General features: G+C 42.6%; 1 protein-coding gene across 1 annotated transcript; it reads left to right on the top strand.

Annotated features, from left to right (window-relative positions):
- Positions 1-909: 909 nt before the first annotated feature.
- Positions 910-20,747, top strand: ilf2 (interleukin enhancer binding factor 2). Its single transcript, XM_063185166.1, has 15 exons — positions 910-1,046; positions 1,797-1,856; positions 1,967-2,009; positions 2,275-2,379; positions 2,601-2,678; positions 2,933-3,035; positions 3,357-3,422; positions 4,372-4,488; positions 6,676-6,754; positions 7,535-7,622; positions 8,586-8,647; positions 8,925-9,039; positions 16,748-16,838; positions 17,228-17,395; positions 20,340-20,747. Exons 1-14 carry the CDS (start codon positions 1,042-1,044, stop codon positions 17,377-17,379), a joined length of 1,164 nt encoding a protein of 387 aa, XP_063041236.1. The 5' UTR covers positions 910-1,041; the 3' UTR covers positions 17,380-17,395; positions 20,340-20,747.
- The last annotated feature ends 5,092 nt before the right edge of the window (positions 20,748-25,839 follow it).

Here is a 25,839-nt window from a genome sequence, read left to right as displayed (position 1 = left end):
TAAGGAGTAGGCCTAAAACTCAGAAACTTCCCGGGTGCTAGCTACATTTAGACTGGGTAAACTCGTGACTTTAATGCCTTCCGAAACGGGCTATTCCAGTGTCTATTTTAGACTATAGCCTAGCCTTGTGCAAAACTTTTTATTTAACATTGCGAATGGGCAGGATGATTTGCTTAGACACGCACGTACTTCGGAGCAGCTAGAACTGTGCAAGGTGACTGCTGCAGTTTTCAGCTCAGTCCTCCTGGATAATAAACACAAAATAATGCCGACGAGAAAGTAACGCCGTTATCTTTTGATGAATTCCCTTTGGGTGCCCGGTTGAGACAGTTTATTTTTCACACCCAAATCAATTCGGTTTTAAGTTATAATTTCATTGTATACTTTTTTATTATTATTTTGATGTCACAGGGTCTATTCCTTTGATTGGGAGATCAAGGAACTTTCTGGTGTCGCCGAAACGGCGATGTGCGGTGGGCTCTTTACGCACGGCACCTATGTCCCTCCTTCAGTCAGACTCAAATCGGACCGAAATCAAGTAGCTGAGGTTAAACTGTCGTAAATACACGACCGAACGCGAGTAGCTGAGGTAAAATAGACGTAAATACTCGGGCGGATATCCGGGCACTCACATCCAGCCGCCTACTTACATTGGGTTGCTACAAGCCAACGACTGCCAATGAAAAAAGCTTTCAAAATAAAAGATATATTTCATGTTTTCCGGCATACGCACATTAACAGAAGCAAGCACTTGTGCACATATTTTTTCAGCTTCATTTTTGTGACTATCTAAAACATAAAAAAGCAACAACAAACCCTCGGCCTACCCAGAGCCGTTTAGATCTTTATGTATGGCTCTGGGCCTGCCGTAGACTTTTATGTTTGATGTGTGAAGCGGATGGTGGCGAGATAAGTTCCGTTGTTGTCGCACAACACATTGGAAGTGGCCGCCTGCTTGTGTGAATGAATTGGACAACCGGCTAAGCAAGCTGGTTATTTCTCTTCAATTTTCTTCTTCAGGCAGTCAAGACGTCTTACGCAATGAGGTAATTGCCAGTCACCTCGTATTCAAAAAGATTATAATAACTAATCCGGAATCCTGTTCATATTTACTGCATACTAGTGTGGTTAATTGTTAGCACGTAACCGATTTGCTACAGCGCACGTTAGCAGTCCATTGTCGTTACAGTTCAGGGGATGCTTAGCTCGGTTACTATTTCGAGATTTGGCAACAAACTGGTTTCTAATATTAACAGACGTTTAGGTGTTGCAATACCTCTGATGTTTAATGGTTTCGTGTTTGTGCCCAGCTGGTTGTACAACCAATGCTTCCTGCTCTGCTAGCCGTCTAGCGTTCTTCCTGTTGCTCTTTTGACCAGGGATCAAGGCGCATTAGCATGATTGCAAAAATGCATGTACATGTGCAGCTGTTTGTGAATTTGTGAAGTTCAGTCATTGATAACCTTTTTTACCATGGGTGGATTAATAACGAACGACTACTGTGCCCAGGCTACGGTGGTCACATAGGTCCCAAGGGGATCAGGAGTAACTGAACCCCTCAGGGTGCTTTTTGTATGGTAAATGGCAAATGGACTGCATTTATATAGTGCTCAAATCACTGCACATTTTAGAGATGCCTACGCCTCACATTCAGCCACTCACACTCTCACACTGGTGGCTGTGACAGACACAGGGTACCACCCTGCCACCAGGACTACTATGTCAGGGAAAAGAGGCACTAGGGTCCATTTCTTTTTTTTAATGCTTTTAACCAGTAGGTCTTTTGCTTTCAACAGAGGTGATCGGGGCAGAGGCCGTGGTGGCCGGTTCGGGTCCAGAGGTGGTCTGGTGCAGGGGTGAGTAAGCTTATCAATTGAATGGCTGGCCATCAGACTTGACTCTAGTCTACATAACCTGGGCGGTATTATACCATCATATTCCGTCCCTAAACACAATCTCTTTGCAGGTATCGTCCCTTTGTTCCGCACATTCCCTTCGACTTCTATGTGGTGAGTGTTGCTTCGTGTGCGTCCATGCTAAGGGTTATTGGGGATATCCAGCGTTAAACATTACAGCGTAATATTGTAGTTATAGCTCTGTTTGAGTCGTAATGTTATATGTATGTTACTTGGATGGTTATCGAAGACCATGGATATGTATGTATACATTTGTTCACAAAATAAAACATACTCCGAAGGTGAGAGAGTGCTGTGCAGTTGATTCTCTCTCTCTCCTCTCTCCTCTCTCTATTCTCTCTCTCTTCTCTCTCTGCAGTGTGAGATGGCGTTTCCACGGGTGAAGCCGGCCCCAGATGAGACCTCCTTCAGCGAGTGTCTCCTCAAGAGGAACCAGGACCTCAGCCCCACACCTGCTGAACAGGTGAGCTCTTAACGTTTGTGATTATGGTGAAATTCGGTCAGTATTGTCCAAAATCATTTATTACCTCGGCATCTTAAGTGCAAATTGACCTTAATGTTTCCACTCAATTCAATTCATCAGAGCTTTATTGGCATGGCAAAATCATACATTGATGCATACAAAGAGATACATTAATACGTAAATGCAGTAAATTCTCGGTGCTAATCCACTCTCCTCCACAGTCCTCCATCTTGTCTCTGGTCACCAAGATCAACAACGTCATCGACAACCTCATCGTTGCCCCCGGGACCTTCGAAGTGGTGAGTCACCGTGACGTGAAGATGACAATCAATGTCTATGAAAGTTGTTGTGCTCACACCTTCAGTGATGCAGGTGTAAGGCAGGGAAACTTGATGATGAAAATTCAAATGACACTGCACACTGATTACTGTTCACCTATGAAAACGAAACAAAGCGCAGGTGTATGGTGACCGGCTGACTGACTGCACGTTGTGTAGCCAACCAGATGTGATCGATCTGTGTGTGTGTGTGTGTGTGTTTTTGTTCCCCATAGCAAATAGAGGAGGTGCGGCAGGTGGGCTCCTATAAGAAGGGGACCATGACGACGGGTCATAACGTGGCAGACCTGGTGGTCATCCTCAAGATACTGCCCACACGTGAGTGCATCAAACTCTTCACTGTGTCTGTGTGTGTGTGTCTGAGTGTGTCAAGATACCGCCTACACCTCATACTAGAGCACCAGCTCAGACAATGGAGAAAACTAGCACCTCCTTGATTTAGTAAGCCTGCATGTGTGTAGTAGTGATGGAGCTGCCTCTACTCTCATTGTACTGGTGCAATCAAATCAATCAATCAAAATGTATTCATATAGCACACCATCACAGCTATACAGTTTACTTGTGTAGAAAGAAGACAAGCACAGAGATGAGAATGTGCCAAAGAAATGTTTCTGTGTGTTTTCTTTTTGCTTCTGATAGTGGAGGCAGTGGCAGCGCTGGGCAACAAAGTGGTGGAGACGTTGCGCACACAGGACCCCGCAGAGGGTGAGTCTCTAGGGCTGTTTTTTTTTACCCCACAACATCCTCCATGCTACATCAAACACCCACTCCTTTGCAAAATCTTGCTCCTTTTTAAAAATATATTGTTCCTTTTTTCTTTACTAGGGCCACACCAATTTAATTTGTTGGTTCTCGGATTCGCCGCTTGTATTTTGTATCAAAATGAAAAAAAAAAAAAATCAGTTTCAATACCCCAAAAAATGAAATCGCTAAAAAAACCGAAGACTGCATGTTTTCATGAACGGGGAGGTGTCTCTTTAGTAGTTGGAGGTCATGTGACGTAGAGAACCAATAAAACCACTCCTTTCAACATGCCGATTACGACTAGCGAATCAGGAAACGTGTTACATTCAAACATTTACAGACAAACATGCAATGGCAAGTTGAAGCCCCTGTGGGTTAGCAGTAGCAGCGGTGAAACACAGTATTGCTCTTAGTGGAATTAGTGGAGTGGGATAGCAGTTTTAAAAAAGAAAAACAACAACTATTCAACTGTTGAATCATCTCAGTTTATTCAAACCAGATTAATATAATAATTGCCCTGTGAGCTAATTTTGTGCCTGGTCTATTTGGCTGCCTTAATTCCCTTCTACACTGTCCTTCTCCATGTCCAGGTGTTTGCCTGTCTTGCACCTTCCTTTGGAGGTCCATGTGAGGCTGATATACAGGTGGTATAACCACACGACTATTCTTTTTTTTTTTTTTTTTTTTTTCGCCCTCTCGCTTCAACTTTTTCCTGAAAAAATCCGAGAACCAACAAATTAAATTGGTGTGGCCTAATATAAATTCCTTGCAGACTTTTGGCAAAGTTCATCTATGCTAAAGGGTGGCACAACAAGCTGGACATTTTCGATTACAGTGGATAATCTTTGATTACAGTCTTCCCTGTTGTATGAATTTGATCATAAACCACAATAACTGTGTGTTTGTATAGTGCTCTCCATGTTGACCAATGAGACTGGGTTTGAGATCAGCTCGGCTGATGCTACAGTCAAGATCCTCATCACAACCGTGCCCCCCAACCTGCGCAAGCTGGACCCAGAGCTGCACTGTGAGTATCACACACACACACGCACACAAAATCAGGACAGAGCCGTGGGAACTCACGGGGGGTGCTGGAACATTATTTGACGGGTGCTTTGGGGGTCTGGGGGTCCTCCCCCAAGAAAATGTGCGTTTCTTAGATGCAATTTCCTGCATTTTAGTCAGTGTCCGAATGAAGTACGTCTGGCCACCCTATAGGGCTGAAAATGGTCAGAAAAGTTATCGTGCTGGTAAAAAAGGTGAAAGTAGTTTCACGTGCCCAATTTTTTTTTTAATAATGAAGAATTACGGGGGGGGGGGGGGGGGGTGTCGGTCGTCTCGTCATTTCAAACTGTGGGTCGCGGCTCGCGACACGAGTAGGCTACGCTGAATGCACAGGGGTCAAGTAGAAAAACGACTGTTTGCAATGCTTTTCCAAAGACATATCCAGGACAAAACATGGAAATGGACTAAACGTTTCATAATGGTCCTGCTTGGAGGAGCAACCAAGGAGACCATTCAAGTAGGCCTAGCCTATCACCAATAAAGAGTCATAAACTTAAAGCAACTCATAGCCCTATAGCCTATTTATTTTTCAATTGGTTTGATCAGCTGCGTCAGACAGTCAGACTACAAAAAACACCACAAAACTAGTCAGTGGTTCCATAGTTAAAAACACTTTTCACCCTCTGTAGGAAAGAGGCAGCACCCTAACTATCTCTTTGCCTCTCTTCTTCGTCATCACACATGCCAGATTTATGATTTTTCCACGGTCCGATATCGCACTGTTTTACTGGAATATACCTACTGTTTTTCACGATATAACAGACAGACAAGGATGCGCTGCTGTGGGAATGTTGGCAGCACATTATCTCAGGGAGGGTAACAGAAATTCCATGGGCTACTTTCTGCAGGCATGATAACAACTCGATCCTGTGTCGAGTCATCAGAAAATGACTTGTTGCTTCTGACTTCCGCGGCGGCTATCTCTATATTTTGAACAAGGGGTAGCGGGACACCTAACGTTCGTTTGGAGATGATGATGGATATTTCGTTATCGGGCAGGCACAATGCTGCCAGTCTAAAAAATGCTAGATATTCTACTTGAACAACTTTGTTCTAGCCTATCAGCCTAACAAAGCAACAGCAATACCATTGAACGCAGAGTGGGTGCTAATAATGACTTGCCCAAAGAATGTGACCAGTAAGCCTCTCTCCATATCCACAACACCAAAATTACGTGGATCAAAACGCCTATCCAATTCGTTGTCAATAAAGTCCATGACCTCAAAGTAGCCTACTGTCCCTGCAGCACTGACTTGGAACAAGTCATGAAGACCAGTCGGCTAAGTTGAGGTGGTCAGTTAGCCTTAGCTAGGTTTGGTTGAATTTGCTCTTTTCTCCTCAACGTTCTTCTCTGTTGCTTTGATCCACGGCCGAAGTTTCGGAAATAGCGGTGCGTGGTATGACACTTAGGCTTTGCTTGCCTTTAAAATGTTTGAAAATCATTCCATTTTTAATGCTCCATCTACTCAACCCGACACAGAGAAGAGAACACCACAGCCAGAATCACAACTGCATGCAGCAGCACTGCGCTGAGAACATTTTCAACATTTTACGCACATGTGCACTTTGCTCAACGGTAAAAAAAAAAAGGATTAGGAAATGTTTGGGCAAATATGTTAGTTACTGCATGGATTGTTATTAAGTTTGATTTTTGTCAGTTTTGATTTGAAAGCAGTCACAGCAGCTCTTCGTTTTAACTCCTATTCAAAAAGGTTGGCCTGGGCTACGGCAGCTGGTGGCAGCAAGTGCGTGAAACGGGCAACAGTAACCATTGAGTCTACATAGCATCTCTGCATGTGAAAATAATCAGGCCGGCCTACATTAAAAACTCAATTGCCTTCTCATAACGCCTTACACTGGCCATCGTTGTACTAAATATCCATTACGAGATTTGTTTTACAGATTGAGAAGAAATATTTCAATACAGTACTAGAAATAGCCTAACATTAAAAAAAAAAAAAAACCTCTCGCAATAGGGGCACCCCCACTTCCCATGGCTATGAATCAGGAATAAGTGACACTGTAGTGTATGTGGAGCCATATGCATGCATTTCCACACACATACACATACACTTTGTGTAGCCCTGCCGTCCCACAGCCTTGACCAACTGTGTTGTCAACTGCTTGTCTGTCTGTCTGTGTCTCCTAGTGGACATCAAGGTGCTGCAGAGTGCCCTGGCTGCTATCCGCCATGCTCGCTGGTTTGAGGAGAACGCTTCCCAGTCCACGTGAGTAATCAGCTCTACTCTCCATGCCATCTCAAACGTTCCAGTTAGCTGGTTAAGTTAGTAAACCTGGGCAAGTCTATCTGGGGGTAGGGGGTTAGTTGTGTTTATGGTATGCACAGTGTAGAAGACACCTGTGGAAAAAATAGCGTTGTGGCTTTTCCCCTGCGTTATGCCAGAGGTGAATTTTGTTACAAAATTATTGGGGTCATTGGCCACGCGATCCAAACGATTTCTCCACTTTGGCAAATCCTCTACTCTTTCTCATTCTTCACGATTTTATATCGTCAGATCGCGCACCTCTAATGGGATCCATCCACTGTAGCTGATTTTAAAACGAATATGCAAAGAACAGCTGTCAAAATTCATCCACAGCGATGTGCAAGACTGCTTGTCAGTTCTTGTAAACACTTCACTAAAATTGTTGCTGCTGGGGGTGGTACAACAAGTTATAAGATTCAGGGGGCAATTGCTTTTTCACACAGGCTCATACAGATTGTATGGCATTATTCTCCCAACAAATGAAATAATCACTGAGAAATTGCATTTTATGCTTGCTAGGGTCATCCTTGTTTAATGTTTACATTTGTGTGGTGATCTGAAAATGTTAGGCATACCAAATGTGCAAAGAAGTGCAATCAGTAGGGGGCGGGAAAAATATTTGCACGGCACTGTATCTCATCTACTCCCTCTCAGTCTTGTTCTGTCCATCCATATTAAAGCCTCATGTACCCACTCATGCTCTTGTTGATCTGTAAATTATAATCCGTTTGTGTGTGTCAGTGTAAAGGTTCTGATCCGGTTGCTGAAGGACCTGCGTGTGCGTTTCCCAGGCTTTGAACCCCTCACCCCATGGATCCTGGACCTGCTGGTAAGATAGAAAGGCGGGGAAAGAACTTTCAGCTAGCTCAAAGATACAAAAATTGTATACATACTTGCAGCCTTGTACTTGTCTTTTCCTGTAGAACGTGGTGAGGTGAAGCATTCTTAAACTCAGACTCAGTGAATTATACGCTCACCGGCCACTTCATTAGGAACACCTCTCTAGTGCTGGGTTGGACCCCCTTTTGCCTTCAGAACTGCCTGCAACAATACTCGGGTAGGCTGTGGCATTCTAACAAGGATGAATTGGTACTAATTGGCCCAAATTGTGCTAAGAAAATATCCTTATGCCATTATATCCCCAGCCTGAAACGTTGATGTAAGGCAGGGTTGACCCATGTTTTCATGTTGTTGACGCCAAATTTTCAAGACTCATCAGACTAGGCAACATTTTCCCGATCTTCTAGTGTCATTTTCCTGTTCTTAGCTGACGGGAGTGGCACCAAATGTGTTTTTCTGCTGTTACAGCCCATTTGCCTCAAGATTTGATGTGCTGTGTAATCAGGGATTCTCACCTCGGTTGTAATGAGTGGACATTTGACAATGTTGCCTTTATATCAGCTCAAACCAGTCTGGCCATTTTCCTCTGACCTCTGCCATCAACAAGGCATTTTTGACCACAGAATCGCTGCTCATTGAATTTTTTTTTTTTTCGTACCATTCTTTATAAACCCTAGAGATGGTTGTGTGTGAATATCCCAGTAGATCAGTATTTTCTGAAATACTCAAATCAAGCCCTTCCGGCTTGACCGCCATGCCATGTTCTTCCACATTATAATGCTCGGTTTGAACTGCATCAGATCATCTCGACCATGTCTTGCACAAATGCATTGAATTGCCACCATGTGATTGGCTGATCAGAAATTTGCCTCAATGAGCAGGTTAAACAGGTGTTCCTAATGTAGTGGCCGGTGAGTGTATACTGATCAGTTCTCTGGTTCAAACTCTACAGGGTCACTCTGCAGTGATGAACAACCCCTCCAGACAGCCCCTTCCCCTCAACGTGGCATACAGGTACATTTAACACTGCTTATACGTACCTTGTTTTTACACCTTTTATTTTTGCATCTTTGACTTGGGCCTGAGGGTGTGTGCATTACTTTTGTTGGAGACAAATACTGTATGTATGTGTGTGTGTGTGTGTGTGACTGACTGCCTTGCAATTTTTTGGGGGGGAATCTTAACTAGTCTTGTAATTGGTGTAAATTGTTTTTTCGCACATGGTGTGTGTGTGTGTGTGTGTGTGTGTGTGTGTGTGTGTGTGTGTGTGTGTGTGTGTGTGTTTGTACAGGCGTTGTCTGCAGATGTTGGCTGCAGGCCTCTTCCTGCCCGGCTCCGTGGGCATCACTGACCCTTGCGAGAGCGGAAACTTCCGGGTGCACACCGTCATGACCCTGGAGCAACAGGTAACCTTTGACCTCTGGCCCTGTGACCTTGACACCCTCTCTCTGTGACCTTGGCAGTTTCTCAAAATGAAGTGGGATGCCCTCGCTAGTATGAGTAACGCTCATTGTTTGGAAGAGTTCACGTCATCAGGACTCGCCAAGTACTGTTCCAAAGAGAAGTGTGCTTCAGAACTCTACCAAGTGTCACACTGCTGATTTGTAGAATTGTCAAGGTTGCACTTGCTGCATCCTTAATGTTACAAAATATCCAGAATCCTTCACGTTTCCACACGTGCACTAGGGCTTATTATTAGAGGTGCAGGAAAGCCGTACATGTTTAAGCATTACATGTATGGTATGTTGTTAATTCCAAGATGTAAATAGTTGAAAATAACTCAGCACTACTTGGTCATTGATTGTGCTTGTGCTTTTGACTCACTCACAGTTTGTGTACTGTTAGGAATTGACATCAACATTCTTATAGTTTACTATATGTACTTTTCAACTTACACCACAGCAGAAATACTGCCAAACGGTTGTGTTAACAGTTTAAAATCTTTTGAAAATGAGTGTGTAGTGGCCAAAATGTAACTGCCACGCTTCCAAGCATGTTCCATTCTTATTCATTTGAAATGCTTGTCAGGCTTCAAGAGTTTTCAGAGGAATCCCTAGCTGTGCACGGAGACGGGAATGTGTGTAAAGAGGGAACCTAATGGGTTCCCCTAAAGGGAATATGAAGAGCTCTTTTCCAAAATGAGATATATCTATTTTATAGTNTAGGCAGGATTTCTGAAAAGGTGCTTATTTAAGGTCCTGAAGGCAAATCATGTTAATTTTCGGCATACAACTGATTTAGGGGTATTCAAGGGTGCTGAATCCAAATCTGCCGTATGCCGGACGCAAAAATGTACCGAAATGCCTCAAAACGGGCAAAATCCAATATGGCCGCCGCCACCGTGTTAAAAACCTGCAATCACTTTTCTTTTGGACTAAATAAGGTATGAATTTGAAAATAGCACTTATTTTTATGTTTTCAGACATGGGGAAAGCCATTATGTCATCAGATTTAAGCTCAGATTGGAGGAAAATGCTTATGTCATTGGCTGGCAGCCATTTTAAAAGCAGAGAGCCTCATATTGTCAACGATTTTTAACATTCTTACTAATCTTTCAAGATCCACAGAAAAAAATGCTCTTTGTTTCTGTGAACACAAATACTACAGAAAACTGCACTGAACTGTCTACTTTCACCTGCAAAAAGAAGTTTGTGTCTACCTTTTTCCATTCTTTAGTTGTGGGCAGTAGAACATGGGATGACGCCACAAAAAAGCACAGATTTTTGACCCCAAAATACTGCACTTCTCACTGCCCATATTTTTGCTTTAAGGACATATTGTCTTTGATAGTGTTCATGTTTGATATACAACATTTTCAGGGGGTTTGAAGGGTGCTTAATGCCTTTAATTCCCATAGTACATCAAAATGAAGGAGTCCAATATGGCCGCCGTCACCAGTCTACAGTGTACATTTCTTTGATTACACAAGGTAAACTCTTAAGTAGGCCTACATTATGTAACATCAGGTTTTCATACAAGGAAAATGAATTTCCATACTCAGATTTAAGATAGATATCAAAGGAAATTATTTCAGTGTAGACTGAATTCATGTTTGCAACAGGAGATTCTCTTTTCCATAAATTGACCATTTGTATTTAAATCTCTCCCTATATCAATTACACTTTTAATGCATTATACCATGAAAAATGTTCCCACCTCAAACCACCACACAATGTTTCCACACCTCTTCACCCATAAAAAATAAATGACCACAAGAGTCTGAAATCGAATATTTTCAAATATTATCCTTTGTACAATGGGAATTACTTCATGTTTGCCGGTTTAATTGCTGTGCTCAGATCACTGTATATCTAGGCCTAGGAATAGAATAAAATAGAATAGAATAGAATAGAATAGAATAGAGTGTACAGATAAGGGAGTGGCTGTGTGTGTGTGTGTGTGTGTGTGTGTGTGTGTGTGTGTGTGTGTGTGTGTGTGTGTGTGTGTGTGTGTGTGTGTGTGTGTGTGTGTGTGTGTGTGTGTGTGTGTGTGTGTGTGTGTGTGTGTGTGTGTGTGTGTGTGTGTGTGTGTGTGTGTGTGTGTGTGAATATCTACACAAAGGACATACTCAGGCTGGTATTGCACATCAGTCATCCAAAGTTATTGCATAGATTGTCTTGCTTAATGTACATATTTCAGCTGAGATGGCCACTCTGTGACAATTATAACCATTAATTACAAGGCTGGCCTTTGTTCTGTAGTACGGCAAGAATTCAGCTCAACACATTGCACTGTATCAACTATTTCACAACAACCGGAGGATGGAAGGAGATCAGGGGAACAAGAGATTGTAATCAGACAGTCCATGTGTGTGAAATGTGCTTTTAGTCTTTGGTCCTTACTTTGATGATACATCTGTAGTGCCAATGATGCATCTCTAGAGACCCAAGAACTCAGAACCAGGATAATGTCCAACACAATGTTTTAGCTCTGTGACAGTGGGAAGTTCAGAGAGGGTTAGGTCTATTCTTGCTATAGGTGTGCCTCCTGAAGGCAGCAATGATCTCTTTGGTTTTCTTTTCATTCAGAGCTAGAGAAATTTGTCTCGGTCTCTGTACACCAGGCTGCCACCTTCACTCCCTTTTGCTGGCCATGCTGCAGTCATGGACGGATAGACTTTAGATGGGGGCTCAGCATGCAGCCATGTGGGGATCCAGCCCTGCTGAACAGGGGAGCAGGAGGAAAAGAGAGTCTGTCTGTTATCTTCTGTTGGTAGAATTGTGCAAGTATAGACTTTAAATTGGCCTAGTTAAAATATACTGGAATGTACATCTGCAGTGTATCAATAACGGTGCTCAGCTGGAGAGAGAGAGCCAATGGCAGGCAGAAGAGCAAGTGGTAGTTTTAAGGTGCCTAGGCACAGAAATGGGCACTTCCCTGTCTTTCTCACAGCACATGAACATAATACTCAAAAATGGACTGCTAATTAACCCATTTTGTCCTACGCCCTTTTTGGGAAAGGGTGCCCTCTTCCTATTAAATCCGCAATGTCTCAGCCTCTGAAGCACATACAAACATGAAATGAGTTACATTTAAAAGCCAATACCATCCCCTTGCATTGTAATGTGTTCATTCAGCTCTAACATACCCACATAGTTAATAAAACAGCTAAAATATCAAGATCCTGAAAAACCTATATGTGTTTCCAGGACACAATGGGTTAAGTTATACGAGGAGGAGGTATCAAAAATCAGAATGTCCTTGCTGACTTGGAATGTCCTTTTTTTGAATATTGTGTTCATGTGCTGTGAGAAAGACAGGAGGGTGCCCATTTCTATTAACCTTGCGCACCATCCTACGTATTTCCGCCAAGAGACTTGACTCCACATACCAGTTTATAGGCCTATATACCAAATATATATGCACATACAGTCACCCTCCTCTACTCTAACCAAAATTGTTTACTTGGTGTACTAAGTTAACCTATTCCTAATCACCCCTCCTTGAGTTGCTGAATTGCAGCAACTGCTTGACTCTATGTACTCCATGCCACTTCTTGCAGATGCAGTGTTGGATGAGGCAAGCACAAGTTGTGATGTCTTTGTGTGCCTTGAGAATACATGGGTTCTAAATTTTGTTTATAACCTGACTGCGAACCTAGCCGCGCACAACTCAGCCTCTGATTGTTGGAAACCGCTGTCTGTCAAAAAAAAATAGCTCACATGGTTGGCTGCCAGTGTCTTGCCCCTCTTCATAACATTGTGTTGATAAACAATGAGAACCCATGTATAAGTGGCAGATACAGGACCAGTGGGACTTAAGCCCTGTTCAATACCACCCATCCCACTTCTGTGACTGGCAGGAGGATAGGAAGGGGTATGTGGGCCTGACTCAATATAGAGATTTGATAATGTGGGGCATTTTATGTAACCATGTGACATCTGACTAGATAGGACTGATCATCGCAAAACGTCATACTTTGCTTTTGTTGCATTTGCAGCCAAAGTGCCATGCAGTGCATGATATTGTGTGTCCTGCCAAATCACTGGAGAGGAGGAGGTTGATAGGCCTAATGGTTGGGAATGAGTTAACATATATCAAGTAAATTCCTCACAATAACATAAACTGTTTTGATCCACGTTTCATCTTTCCACCATTCAAAGATATAATGTAAGCACCGCAATAAAATCAGCAAACAATGAATTCCTAATGCACAAAATGTAGATGTGCATATTATATTTAGGCACATTCAGACTTATGTGTGTAAATTCGTCTCATAATGGAAGAGGTGGATTGAGGTGGACATATTGCATCATGTTATAATAAGCATTAAAATAAAAGTGGAAGTAGAGAAAACATTTTCATTCAAAAGAACAGCTTATTGACATGAAAGTCAACTGTCACTTGTAAACATGAATTCAACCTATGAAATCAAGTCCTTTGATTCTAATCTTTAATCTGAGTATGGAGATGAATTCTGCATGTATGACAACCTATAGCTACAATGTAATTAAGAGTCCACCTTGTCTGGTGATGGCGTCCATATTCGATTAATTCATTTTGATTTAGGCCTATTAAAGAGGTTTTGAGCCTAATACACAGCATATTTGAATATTTGAATTAAGCACCCTTCAAAACCCCTGAAAATGCTGCATATCAAACATGAACACTATCAAAGACACTTTGTCCTTAAAGCACAAATGTGGGTTGAGACAAGTGCAGTATTTTGGGGTCAAAAAATATTGTTTTTTTTTGGTGTCACCCTATGTTCCTGTTGCAATCATGAATTCAGACTACACTGAAATAATTTCCTTTGATATCTATCTTAAATCTGAGTATGGAAATTAATTCTCCCTGTATGGAAACCTAATGCTACATAATGTACTTAAGAGTTTACCTTGTAATCAAAGAAACATACACTGTAGACTGGTGACGGCGGCCATATTGGATTCCTTCATTTTGATGTACTATGGGAAAATATATTTATTTATCATATTTATGCATCATATTGGCATTAAGCACCCTTCAAATCCCCTGAAAATGTTGCACATCAAACATGAACACTATCAAAGACAATATGTCCTTAAAGCAAAAATATGGGCAGAGAGAAGTGCAGTATTTTGGGGTCAAAAATCAGTGTTTTTTTGTGGTGTCATCCCATGTTCTACTGCCCATAACTAAAGAATGGAAAAAGGTAGACACAAACTTCTTTTTTCAGGTGAAAGTAGACAGTTCAGTGTAGTTTTCTGTAGTATTTGTGTTCACAGAGACAAAGAGCATTTTTTCTGTGAATCTTGAAAGATTAGTAAAAATGTTAAAAATCGTTGACAATATGAGGCTCTCTGCTTTTAAAATGGCTGCCAGCCAATGACATAAGCATTTTCCTCCAATCTGAGCTTACATCTGATGACATAATGGCTTTCCCCATGTCTGAAAACATAAAAATAAGTGCTATTTTCAAATTCATACCTTATTTAGTCCAAAAGAAAAGTGATTGCAGGATTTTAACACGGTGGCGGCGGCCATATTGGATTTTGCCCGTTTGAGGCATTTCGGTACATTTTTGCGTCCGGCATACGGCAGATTTGGATTCAGCACCCTTGAATACCCCTAAATCAGTTGTATGCCGAAAATTAACATGATTTGCCTTCAGGTGTCAACTTTTTGGAAAAATGACCCTGACTAGAATGTTGGGAAATTTTCATTTTTATATTGGGCATTCCATTGAAATGCATTGCAAAATGCATTTTTATAGAGGTTTTAAAGTATGTTCTCAAAACATTTGAATGGCAAGAATTCACACATAGATGATGGGACCTCTTAACAGTCAATTCCAATATTAAAATGCAAAAAGTCAAAAATGGTGGATATAGCGTTTTGGAAAAGAGCTCTTCAGATAGTGGATTATAAGGTTGCAGGCTCAATCATCACCCTCGTCAGTGGGAAGAATGTATGTGGTCTTTGTGTGTTCCCTGCATGAAATGCCCTTGATAAGGGCACCTAACCCTACATTGCCCCAGTACCTATGTGAATGCAATTCACGGTGCATAAAATCTCAGTGGGATGTAACGTGACAATAAAAGTGCTAATGGGAGGGGCCTTTTTCTATTGAAAACTATTAATGAAAACAGTAGTGAGCCTTGAGAGATTGGAGGATGGACTGTAGACCGAGGAGTGTGTAGAATTACAGCTCTATCGGGCATTTAAAATGGAATATTTACTGTTAAGCGTGGGGAGTGTTTGCCATTTTGAGTCAATGCGAATAGTCGCCTATAAGAACGCCTGTCAACCCCCCCATACATTACATATATGCCCAACACAGTAATGCCGGCTGCATACTTGGCACTCCGGTAAGCGCAACACCGGAGTGGACGCAACCTGGTAGACACCGTATTACCTCAGAAAAACTCACGCAAGTAAGGTCTAGTGGCTGGTTTGAAACATGGCAGCCAAGGGGAAATAATTTTTGAACAAGCAAAACTGGATATTTACTGTGTGCGCGTACGTGTGTTCACAGACACAAATTATGGGGGGCATAATATGAAGACATAAGTTCAATAAACCTCAGCAGATCAGCACATTTAAAGACATCTCAACATAGACATATGGTTGCAATACCAATCCTGAGCACCAGGTGGTGCCTGGGGTCTACACACTGCATCTGCCTTGGCAGCAGTAGATAGTGGGGCCTAAACTACAAAGCTGGTTCAGGAGTAAACCAGGCTCAGTTAAGAGGTAAATCATCTAATAGCAGAGCCTGGACTCCAGGCCCATGGTCATTGTGAGTCTGTGGTCTGCCCTCAAACTGGGCTTGAAATGTAGCATGAAATGTACCTGAAACTGCCTGGTACTGTTCTCTCTGTGGTACTACTGTCCCGACTCGGCGTAGCAGTCAGTCTCTGAAATGGTTTGCACTCTCACTGTGTGTTCTGACCTGACTGACTTGTAGCCCTGCAGTATGGCTCTGGTATCGCTCTCGCTGTGTGCACTGACTGGACTGAATGTAGCTGTGCAGCTATAATTAGCTAGCTCTTACAGGGTCCAGTCCATCTTAATCAGAACCAGCAGCACAACAAACATGGGTCAGCCTCTCACTGGGGTCATCTCTCGCGCTCTCTCTCTCGCGCTCTCTCTCTCTCTCTCTCTCTCTCTCTCTCTCTCTCTCTCTCTCTCTCTCTCTCTCTCTCTCTCTCTCTCTCTCTCTCTCTCTCTCTCTCTCTCTCTCTCTCTCTCTCGTAATCACACCCGCAGCAAAGTAGGAAGTGCTGTCCGAAGCTGATGCCTAATTAATTGGAAATCTGGCGACTAGCGGGCCGTAGCGGCCGGCTAATGAAGCCGTGTGATTGGACAGAGCTCAGGCCTAATTGACCCCAATGCTGTAGCCATGACGCTAACACGCTGCTAATGAGAACCACTCATGCTACAGCCGTGGTCGGTGTGTGGGGATGGGTGGGTGTGTTTGTAGTTTCTGATTATGCGTTGGGTTTCTTGTGAACAAGGCAGGATCAAAAGGTAGGAAAATTAGGTTTTGTAGCGCTAAATGGGGAGTGGGTCCCTTTCTTGCAGTGGGTCCCTTTCTCATGTGTTGGGTGGAGTACTGGTGAACATGGGGCGGGGGGATGAAAGGCTGCCTCTCTAACGTACGTGTATGTGTGTGTGTGTGTGTGTGTGTAGGACATGGTGTGTTTCACGGCCCAGACACTGGTGCGCGTGCTGTCTCATGGAGGATACCGCAAGATCCTGGGACTGGAGGGAGACGCCAGCTGTGAGTCGCATTAACCTCTTAAGAAATCTCTCTCTCTCTAGCCTTCTCACCCCCTTATCTGGAATTACTGTATTTATGCGCCTCTCTTTCTTTAGTAGAATTCTCTCTCTCTCTCTCTCTCTCTCTCTCTCTCTCTCTCTCTCTCTCTCTCTCTCTCTCTCTCTCTCTCTCTCTCTCTCTCTCTCTCTCTCTCTCTCTCTCTCTCTCTCTCTCATATACCATTTTTCATTTCCTACTTCTCATTCTCTTTTCTATGAGTCTATTTCTGTCATATCCTGTTCTGGTCTATTTTTGTGTTGATGGCTCAGCTCCGTTTACCACATTAGTTGTCAACTGAATGCATCTACATTAAAGATCCCTCTAACCTGTGTCTGTGTGCGTGTCTGCAGACCTGTCCACGGAGATGTCCACGTGGGAGGGCGTGATCGTGACTCCGTCTGAGAAGGCATACGAGAAGCCCCCGGAGAGGAAGGAGGAGGAAGAGGAGGCACTGGAGGAGGGAGGGGAGGCCGAGGACGAGAGCATGGAGACTCAGGAGTGAAGATGATCCTTTATATGTAAGACACACACGGACACACACACACGGACACACACACACACGCATATACACACGCATATACACATGAGGGAGAGGACGAGAGCATGGAGACTCAGGAGTGAAGATAAGCCTTTATATTTAAGACATAACATACACACACTAGGGGAGGGGAGGAAAGGGAGAGGATGAGACTCAGGAGTGATGACCTTTTATATGGACCACACACACACACACACACTGTAAGGAGGGCAATAGAGCTCTTCAGCGTTGACGTCAACTTGTATGCGGCGTTTGGACTACCGGTTCCCTGGCGATTTTTTACATTGCAAAACGCCATAGAGATTCAGGTTTGGCAAAAATATAAGTTGCACGGCAACAACGAACATTAGCGTGTCCCCGCATCCCTTTCTCATTAGTGGAACGGATCGTATCATCATGTTGGTGTATTCACATGTTAAATCATGACGATTATAATTCAATATTGCTAACCCCTTTCTGATCATTAAAACTTCCGAACTACATACTTTCCTTTGGTTGCCATGGGTACAACCTTCCGCACGTACATGCCGTTAGATACTGGCGCCGTTTCTGTAGTCGCCAAAAGCTTCCGGGTTTAGCATATGGACGCAACATCGTATTTATGTCGAAGTTTGACACAAAATGATCAACCATGTCATACCTACAGCCTATTTTTAACACCCTCGACAGTTTGCGGGGGTTCGCTAAGCGCGTGCTTGCACTCGGAGCTTATTTGAAATTTACCCCTATTCATTCCCAATGGAGGCCGGAAGCCGATAGGAACCAGGACGTCCTTAAATGCTAACATGAAAGACTACAATCTACTACATGCTTCCGCTTCCGCTGAAGAACTCTATACTCACTACAAGTGATGGCCGATGACAGAGGGTCTGGTCGAGTCTAATACATGATCCGCAACTCTATTGCAGTGGTGGCATATGTAAATTGATGTTTGGGGAGCCGTGTTGATGGTGGGATTCTTCTTCCTCAGAAGCCTTTTTCTTTCCGCGGCACTTTTTTTTTTTCTTGCTGTGTTGTCCCCTCATAGACCACCCTTTTCTGAGAGCAGCTTTTTAAGCGGCACTTTCTGAGGTGTTCTTTGATCATGTCTTTGCACCATTTCTTCCCCCTCCCTCACACAACACACACTCAAAACACAATGAAGCCTTTTTATATCGAAGACTCGTACACATACACTGCCCACACAAATGAGTGCACAAACACATTCTGACTTTTAATGCCTAAACCCTGTTGTGTGTTAGGAACAACCCACCTCACCTTTGTTAGCATCTGAACCTGTACAGGTCCTTCTCAAATAATTCATAGTTCATTTTTTCCCCATAATGTAATGATGCTAAAAATAAACTTTCATATGTTTTAGATTCATTGCACACCAACTGAAATATGTCAGGTATTGTATTGTTTTAATAGTGATGATTTTGGCATACAGCTCATGAAAACCCAAAATTCCTATCTAAAAAAAATAGCATATCATGTAAAGGTTGTCTAAACAAGCTATTCACCTAATCCTCTGAATCAACGAATTAACTCTAAACACTGGTAAAGGCGTCCTGAGGCTTTAAAAAGTTTCAGCCTGGTTCATTACTCAAAACCGCTGTCATGGGTTAGACTACTGACCTGACTGTGTTTTAACATTGAAGTCAATGGCAGTGGCATTGCATGAGGGTTATGGTAGCCCAGATATCATTGATGCTTAGCTGTCAGCTGTTTTTTGTTCTTTGATCTGGTGACCCACACTTCCCTCTTCATTATACCCCATAAATTTGCCAGAAATAAAACCCCATTGAAAGTCAATGGAATGTTCTGTCTGGTGATTTAGAATTTCCCTAACCACCAAAATACCTAACCGTGGTATAGAAATCTATGGGGTAGGAATTTTGGGTTTTCATGAGCTGTATGCCAAAATCATCAATATTAAAACAATACAAGACCTGAAATATTTCAGTTGGTGTGCAATAAATCTAAAACATATGAACGTTTTTTTTTTTTTATCATTACATTATGGGGAAAAAATTAACTTTAACACAATATGCTAATTATTTGAGAAGGACCTGTATTCATGCAGGCATTTATAAATGCCACCAAGCTATACATGTGGCATATTAAGTGTTAACCAACATGCATCGTGTGATCATTTAGAAATGTTTTGTCCCTTGTCTATTTATTAAATCTCGGTGTGGAAATGAAGGTGTCAAGTAGCTTACATAAATGTACATAATGCCCACATGGACATTTCAAGACCTGATGTGCTGGTGAATTGGGTTCTCGATGTCCCTTTCGCATTTAGGGCTAAAAACTTAAATACCGTAATATCTACTACCGCATTATTGGTTTATATTAAGGTGTTCTCCACTATTAAGCACATTTACGCCCACTGAGTTCTCTTAGATTCAATAGCGTTTTGTGATTGCAATTTCCCCCTCTCATTTAGAAACTGTCAAATAAAACATGACGGAACCCATATTTTTTATATTTTATTTTAAAAGCCCTTCTAGGGACGGGCATTGGGAATTAGCCAAGGCTATAAATGCTATGATACTATTCTGTTGGGCTTGCATAGCCTACATGATGTGTATCTGTCCCTATCAAATAAACCAAACTGAAACGGAAACATATCTTGCTATCAAACTTATCAGGTCCTAATGTGTAGTACACAAGACTGAATGAGGGTACTGCCTTATGTGCAGATGCTTCTTTAGCGTTGTTTGCTTAGTTTTAAGCCTCTTCCTCACACACTGCTGCCACGCATGGCAGAGCAGCCTGCAGAATTTCTAAATGTTAATTGTACTCCGCTAAAGGTTACTGTGTATGACAGATTGCTTTGTTGCAAACTCTCACTGATGGACTTTTTCTCGGTCAGAGCGAAATACAGATCACTCAAAAAACACATTTCCTTCTCTTCTTTGTCTTTCCCTTTCTTCTAGGTGACCCAGAAATCATTTTATTTGGCAGCCATTTTTTTTATTTAAAGAGGTGCTCTGTTTATCCGGAAACCTGCCCTTACCCTCACCCCCACAAATGTCTTCACCCAATCCGAGCGAAGGGCCTTGGGCAAAGGCTTGATCATGATTGGTTCCTTTTGGTTGGTCCTTTTTGTATCCCCTCAGGCTCGGAAGTAGAGGTGTATAAAGTAGATGTAGAAGTACTGTTAGGGGTGTAACTGCAACACTAACAGTATGAAGTTACATAGGTGCAACTACTAGTGTTGCAATTCTACTTTACACTATTTTGTACTCCTCTACTCAGAAGAGGCCAGGGTGTGTTTGCCCCAATGTGATGTGTACAAGTATTTTTTTTGTTTTTACTCGATATTAAACTTTTTATTACATCTATATCTTGTGTCTGTTGGTGTTTTTCTTTCTTTTTTCAATCTCATGTACAAGGTCTATCAAAAGGAAATGATTTGAGATCCAATAGCAGTGATGAGTAGCCTGGATTCAGTTAAATGGATAACCTCGATTCAGCTAAAATCCAGTGCCACATACAGTCTTCCAAATGACCTGGTTTTACCTGTCCAGTCAGTGCAATTGTGGCACAGTATTGTAGCATCTGAATATAGGTTTCCCCATCACTGCTCAACAGTGATGAGTGTGATTGGCGGTTTGAACTCAAGTTGTTGTACTTGTCATGACCATAAGGAGGCACTGGTGCCACAGACTGCCTGAACACTTAACATATGCAGCAGCCGAGCAATCGGGGCTAAGTAGCTGCTGACCTGTATGTGGACACTTTTGAAAATTAGTTTTGAAAATTTTATTTTCAAATCCCTGGGGTCGGGTGTCACTAACCCTGCAAGACAAAAGGACCCTTTTGGTGTGGGGGGGTTGCAGTATATAAGCTCACCTTAGAGATTCCTTTAGGAGTCACGTCCTACCTCTGAAGGGCTCCAAACTCTGTCTTTCTCTCCCTCTCTCCCTCTTTCTTTCTTTCTCTCTCTGTCTATCTGTCTTGGGTAAGCTGTGTTTGATTTCACTGTATCCTATGTAACCTACAATAGCCTTGAGTTAAATGTAATGTTACCTTGCAGTTATAATTAAATTGTCTTATAACTTTCATTCATTTGCGTCTCTCCTCATCTGTATCATGCTATTTGCCTTCCCTGTGTCTTAAGCTAATATTGCTTCTGTCTCAAATGCCCACTCCTGACTGTCATTGGGAATAGGAATAAAGTGAAGGTAAAAGTTATACTTCTACACTTTTTTAAAAAAAATCCCTAAAACGCACCTGCATCAATGGAGTTTGTATATTCATCGTATATATCGTGTTCACACGTTAATGGATTTAAAAATATCTGCATAAGTGTAACCAGCATCTAAAGGGAAGGGGAGGAGAATTGTCCCACCCAATTTCATATAGAGAACCTTAATCATTTACCTTCCTACCTTATCTTCCCATAAAGGTTCCAGGTTACTATACAGCTTTTAACATTATGGCTTAGGTCCGTTACAGTTTTGACTATTGAACCAATACCATTTTATTTTTGTGATTGTAGAGCTATGTAACGGTCAGTAGCCTATGTGGTGTGTAAATGTGTATGGATCATTATTATGGATGACTACATTTGAACACATTCCTCCAGTTATTTCTCTCTGATCCTCACCCCTCCTCCTGTGGAGATTTTACAAGGAAGTTATGGTAGTACCAAGGAACAATACTGCAAAAGCAGAGTGGATTTTCAACAGTTGGGCTGTTTGATGCACCCTACAATTGAATAAAAAATGCATCACACTGACATGACATCATCCATGATGTTGAACCTCGAGGCACAAGACTGGAGGAAATGGCTGGAGGAAGGTATTGTACTAATCACACAGAGCCAGTGGTGAATGGCCAGAATAAAAAAAAAGTGTTGTCAGGCTTGTATGATATCAATGGGCCATGCAGCTTTGCTTCTCCAGCAGCAGACCTGTCTCTCTGACCATGTTTGACATTTTCTTGATGACGCTGAGCCAAAGATTTTCAATGTGGTAACCAAGATGGACCATAGTGTATGTAGGGTACTGGATGGCCTACCCAACAAAGCCTTGGACCGACTACCACAGTATGTTAAGAATTCAGCTGCCAGAATTATATCTCGCACAAAGCGGTGGCAACACATCACTCCCACACTCAGACGGCTTCACTGGCTCCCAGTGAAGTCCCGTATTGAGTACAAAACTCTCCATACAAATCACTTCACTCTCTTGCTCCTCAGTACTTCTCCGAACCCCTCCAACCCCACTCCCAGTCTAGGTCTCTGCGGTCTTCTGAAAAGGACAATCTTATCATCCTCTGAGCAAGACTTTGTACTGTTGGTGACAGAGCTTTCTGTGTTGCTGCCCCCACGCTCTGGAACAGTCTACCTCCCAACGTACGCCAGGCCCCCACACTGGTTACATTCAAGAAGCACCTTAAATCCCATCTTTTCACAGAGGCATATGGACTTTAACTTCACTGGCCCTTCCCCTGCCCCTTCACCCCCCACCCCAATGTAAAGCGACCTTGGGTTCCTTGAAAGGCGCTATATAAAACCAAGTTATTATTATTATTATTTATTGTAATAGACAGCTCAAATGAATGAAGGAAACCCCAAAACAAAGCAATGGAACTTCAAGTCAACCATACTTGACCAGTGCTCTTCCCCATCCTCCTCCATGATTGAGGAGGTAACCTGAGCATGGTACCACAGAGACTGGATAATACTCCTTGAAGCTCTGATGGTACCGTCCCGCCGCACTTCTCCCTTTTGAGTGCCATTGGGGGCTGCCCCCTTGCACGGGTGAGGCATAAATGCAATTTCATTGTGTGAAGTGTGCTGTGCATTTGTGTGCTGAGGAGTGCCTTGTCACAGGAATTGCAGTATCCCAGTTGGGCTTTCACTTTTCACTTTCACTTGATATCAGCCTGTCCCATAAGAAAACAACACTCTTTGTGCATCCATTTTGCTTATTGTTGTTAGAGGTAATAACCAAAAAACATCCCAAAAATAGAATCATTTTGCAGATGGATTCCATGGACCATCTCTCTTTTTCGTCATTTCGGGCAGATTTTTTGTTCCCGTTTCATACCCCCATAGTACAGTAGGTACCGTGAGACAATGTCTATCACCCATTGAATTTGCTCAGCTGGTGGTACTCATTCAAGATGGCACTTCAATTTTTATGTGTGCTGTTGCAAGGTTTGCTATGAGGTGGTGGTTCTAAACCAAAATTGCCAGGGGGAGCGAGGTTGGTCCAATGTGTTTTTTAGGGGGGCATATTTAATGAAAAAACAGGTTCAATATTCTATTTTATATATTGCACTTTATATCTACATATTTCAGTAAAAAAAAATATTTTGACCTTTGACTGTTAAGTGCTAGCCTCGCGAGCCATCCTACGTACTTCCGCCAAAGGATTGGCTCCAGTAACTATAGTCTGGCCGTGCTTCTCTGTGGAGTGTCTGGAGCAGTAGAATTTTGATCGCAACTCCCCCCCCAGAAAACAGCCAATAATCGAATACGCCCCCCACATGGGGACGAAAGGGGGAGGATGCTCGTGACAATGACTACACATCTGCGCCAGAGCCATTGGTCTGCGCTATGTTGTTGTTGAGTAACTGCCAGCGATTGGGTGAGAGGTGTCCAATAATTTCAAACCATAACTGAGTGCAAACTTCCTGCTTCCTACAATCGCTTCAGAGCAAACAAATGCCAGACCATAAATACGAAATGAAATGGTAGTATTATGGGATGGTCAGGACCAGGCTAGTTAAGTGCAGGGGCCGTGACCCACCCCGGGCCCCCCTTCTAGAACCGCCAATTTTACTATGCTCACCAGCCAACATGATCTCCAGCATTCTGTGCTCCTGGACACGGAATTGTTTTCCGTGATGGACACAGAAGTGCTCTCTCTATACTACCACAGCACTATGTTTCCACAGTCTTGTGTTTTCTCAGGATTTTTCTAATATCAAATATTTTTTCTCAAAAAAACATTTCTTACTGACAGGTTAGGGTTAGGAATTGTTTTGGTCTGGGCAGAGCTAGTATTCTTTCATGCATTATATGAATTTGATAGTCTATCAACTAACTGGAAAAAGTATTTCTCAAAAATATATCTTTAATGACAGATTAAGGTTAGGGAATGTTTTGGTAAGGGCACAACCTAAATTGCTGTAGCATTATTTTGTTTAGGATTAGCATTTTGTATGTATTTTCTAATGATAGAGTTAACACAGTGCTGTGGGAATATAGAAAGCACTTACGTGTGCCCATCACACGGAATTTTAGCAGAATCCATGCTCCTGGACACGGATTTCGTGTCCTTAACATCCGTGTCCAGGAGCACAGAATTTTGGAGATCAGGGGCCGGTTTCACTAAAGTAGTTTAGACTGGTCTATGGATTAAGATTAGTTTTAAGATGCTTTATTGACCAGTCTAATGCAAGTAAGACAGTTTCCCAAAAGTTAAGACTTATTTTTTAAGCCTAATTTTAGACTTAAAAATTAAGACACCCTCCCCCCAGTCTAACATGGGTCTGATGGCTGTATCACCATGGTAACAACATACATAACAGACAAAGTTGCAACAAACAAAGGGAGAGATGGCATAAAATCTGTGGTTTGCTGAATTAATGGAGAGAGCAGTGAGACGGGAAAGAGTTTTCAGGGACGGAATAACCCAATGGAGGTTTACAATGAGGACGGTTCAGATTAAGTCGAGAAGCCATCCTTATGCTAACAGATGAACTGGGAGAAGCACTTGGGCCTACAACAGCGAGAAGCCACAGCATCCCAGCTCTGCTGCAGGTTTGCACTGCATTGAGATTTTACGCCACAGGCAATTTTTTAAATACTGTAGGACACACAGTGGGGCTAAGTAAAGCGTCTGTATCCTGTGTGGTGTACCGAGGGCAGGGCCACTGTCAGAGAGGCTTTCCAAATTCCCTACAGACCCTGCAGAGCATAGAACTAGAGGAGATGCCAGGAGAAATGCCAGTAAACCAAGGGACGTGGAGGAGTCCATATGACGGTTTACAACTCAGCAGCAAGATCAGTCTCTCCTTTCCTGTATGAAGAAGCACTGGAAGACCACTGCCAGATCCCTGCAAAATGAGCTTTTCACGCCACTGATGTGCATGTATGTGGACTCCCGTCCTCCCTTGCTCACTTGCCTCACTTGACATCACTGACGACAGAAAATTATCAATATTTTGCAAAAGCACAATTCTAATGTAATTTTTTTATTTGCAATTGGGTTGATGAATTAATAACGGTCCCCCAAAAGTTGCTGTGGCTTGGCTGACAGCAGGGAAACTTAATTGTTTTCTCCACGGAGGCGGGGCATCAGCACAAGGCAAGGCCACAAGCACAAGTGAAGTACTGGAGTCCGCATATTGGAATGCACCCCTTAGGTCATAATGGGCTCATTCGTAATGGTGCATGCTGCGGAAATCTGTGCATGT

This window comes from Engraulis encrasicolus, chromosome 20 (assembly GCF_034702125.1).
Source record: "Engraulis encrasicolus isolate BLACKSEA-1 chromosome 20, IST_EnEncr_1.0, whole genome shotgun sequence".
In the NCBI taxonomy this organism is placed as follows: domain Eukaryota; kingdom Metazoa; phylum Chordata; class Actinopteri; order Clupeiformes; family Engraulidae; genus Engraulis; species Engraulis encrasicolus.
The sequence above is the reverse complement of the archived record's forward strand: the minus strand, read 5'-3'. Positions and strand labels throughout refer to the sequence as shown.

Excerpts from the sequence above, each read along its gene's own strand:
- ilf2 (XM_063185166.1), top strand. Across the intron at positions 1,857-1,966 it reads AGAGGTGGTCTGGTGCAGGG|GTATCGTCCCTTTGTTCCGC; the intron begins GTGAGTAAGCTT and ends ATCTCTTTGCAG. Across the intron at positions 2,010-2,274 it reads TTCCCTTCGACTTCTATGTG|TGTGAGATGGCGTTTCCACG; the intron begins GTGAGTGTTGCT and ends CTCTCTCTGCAG.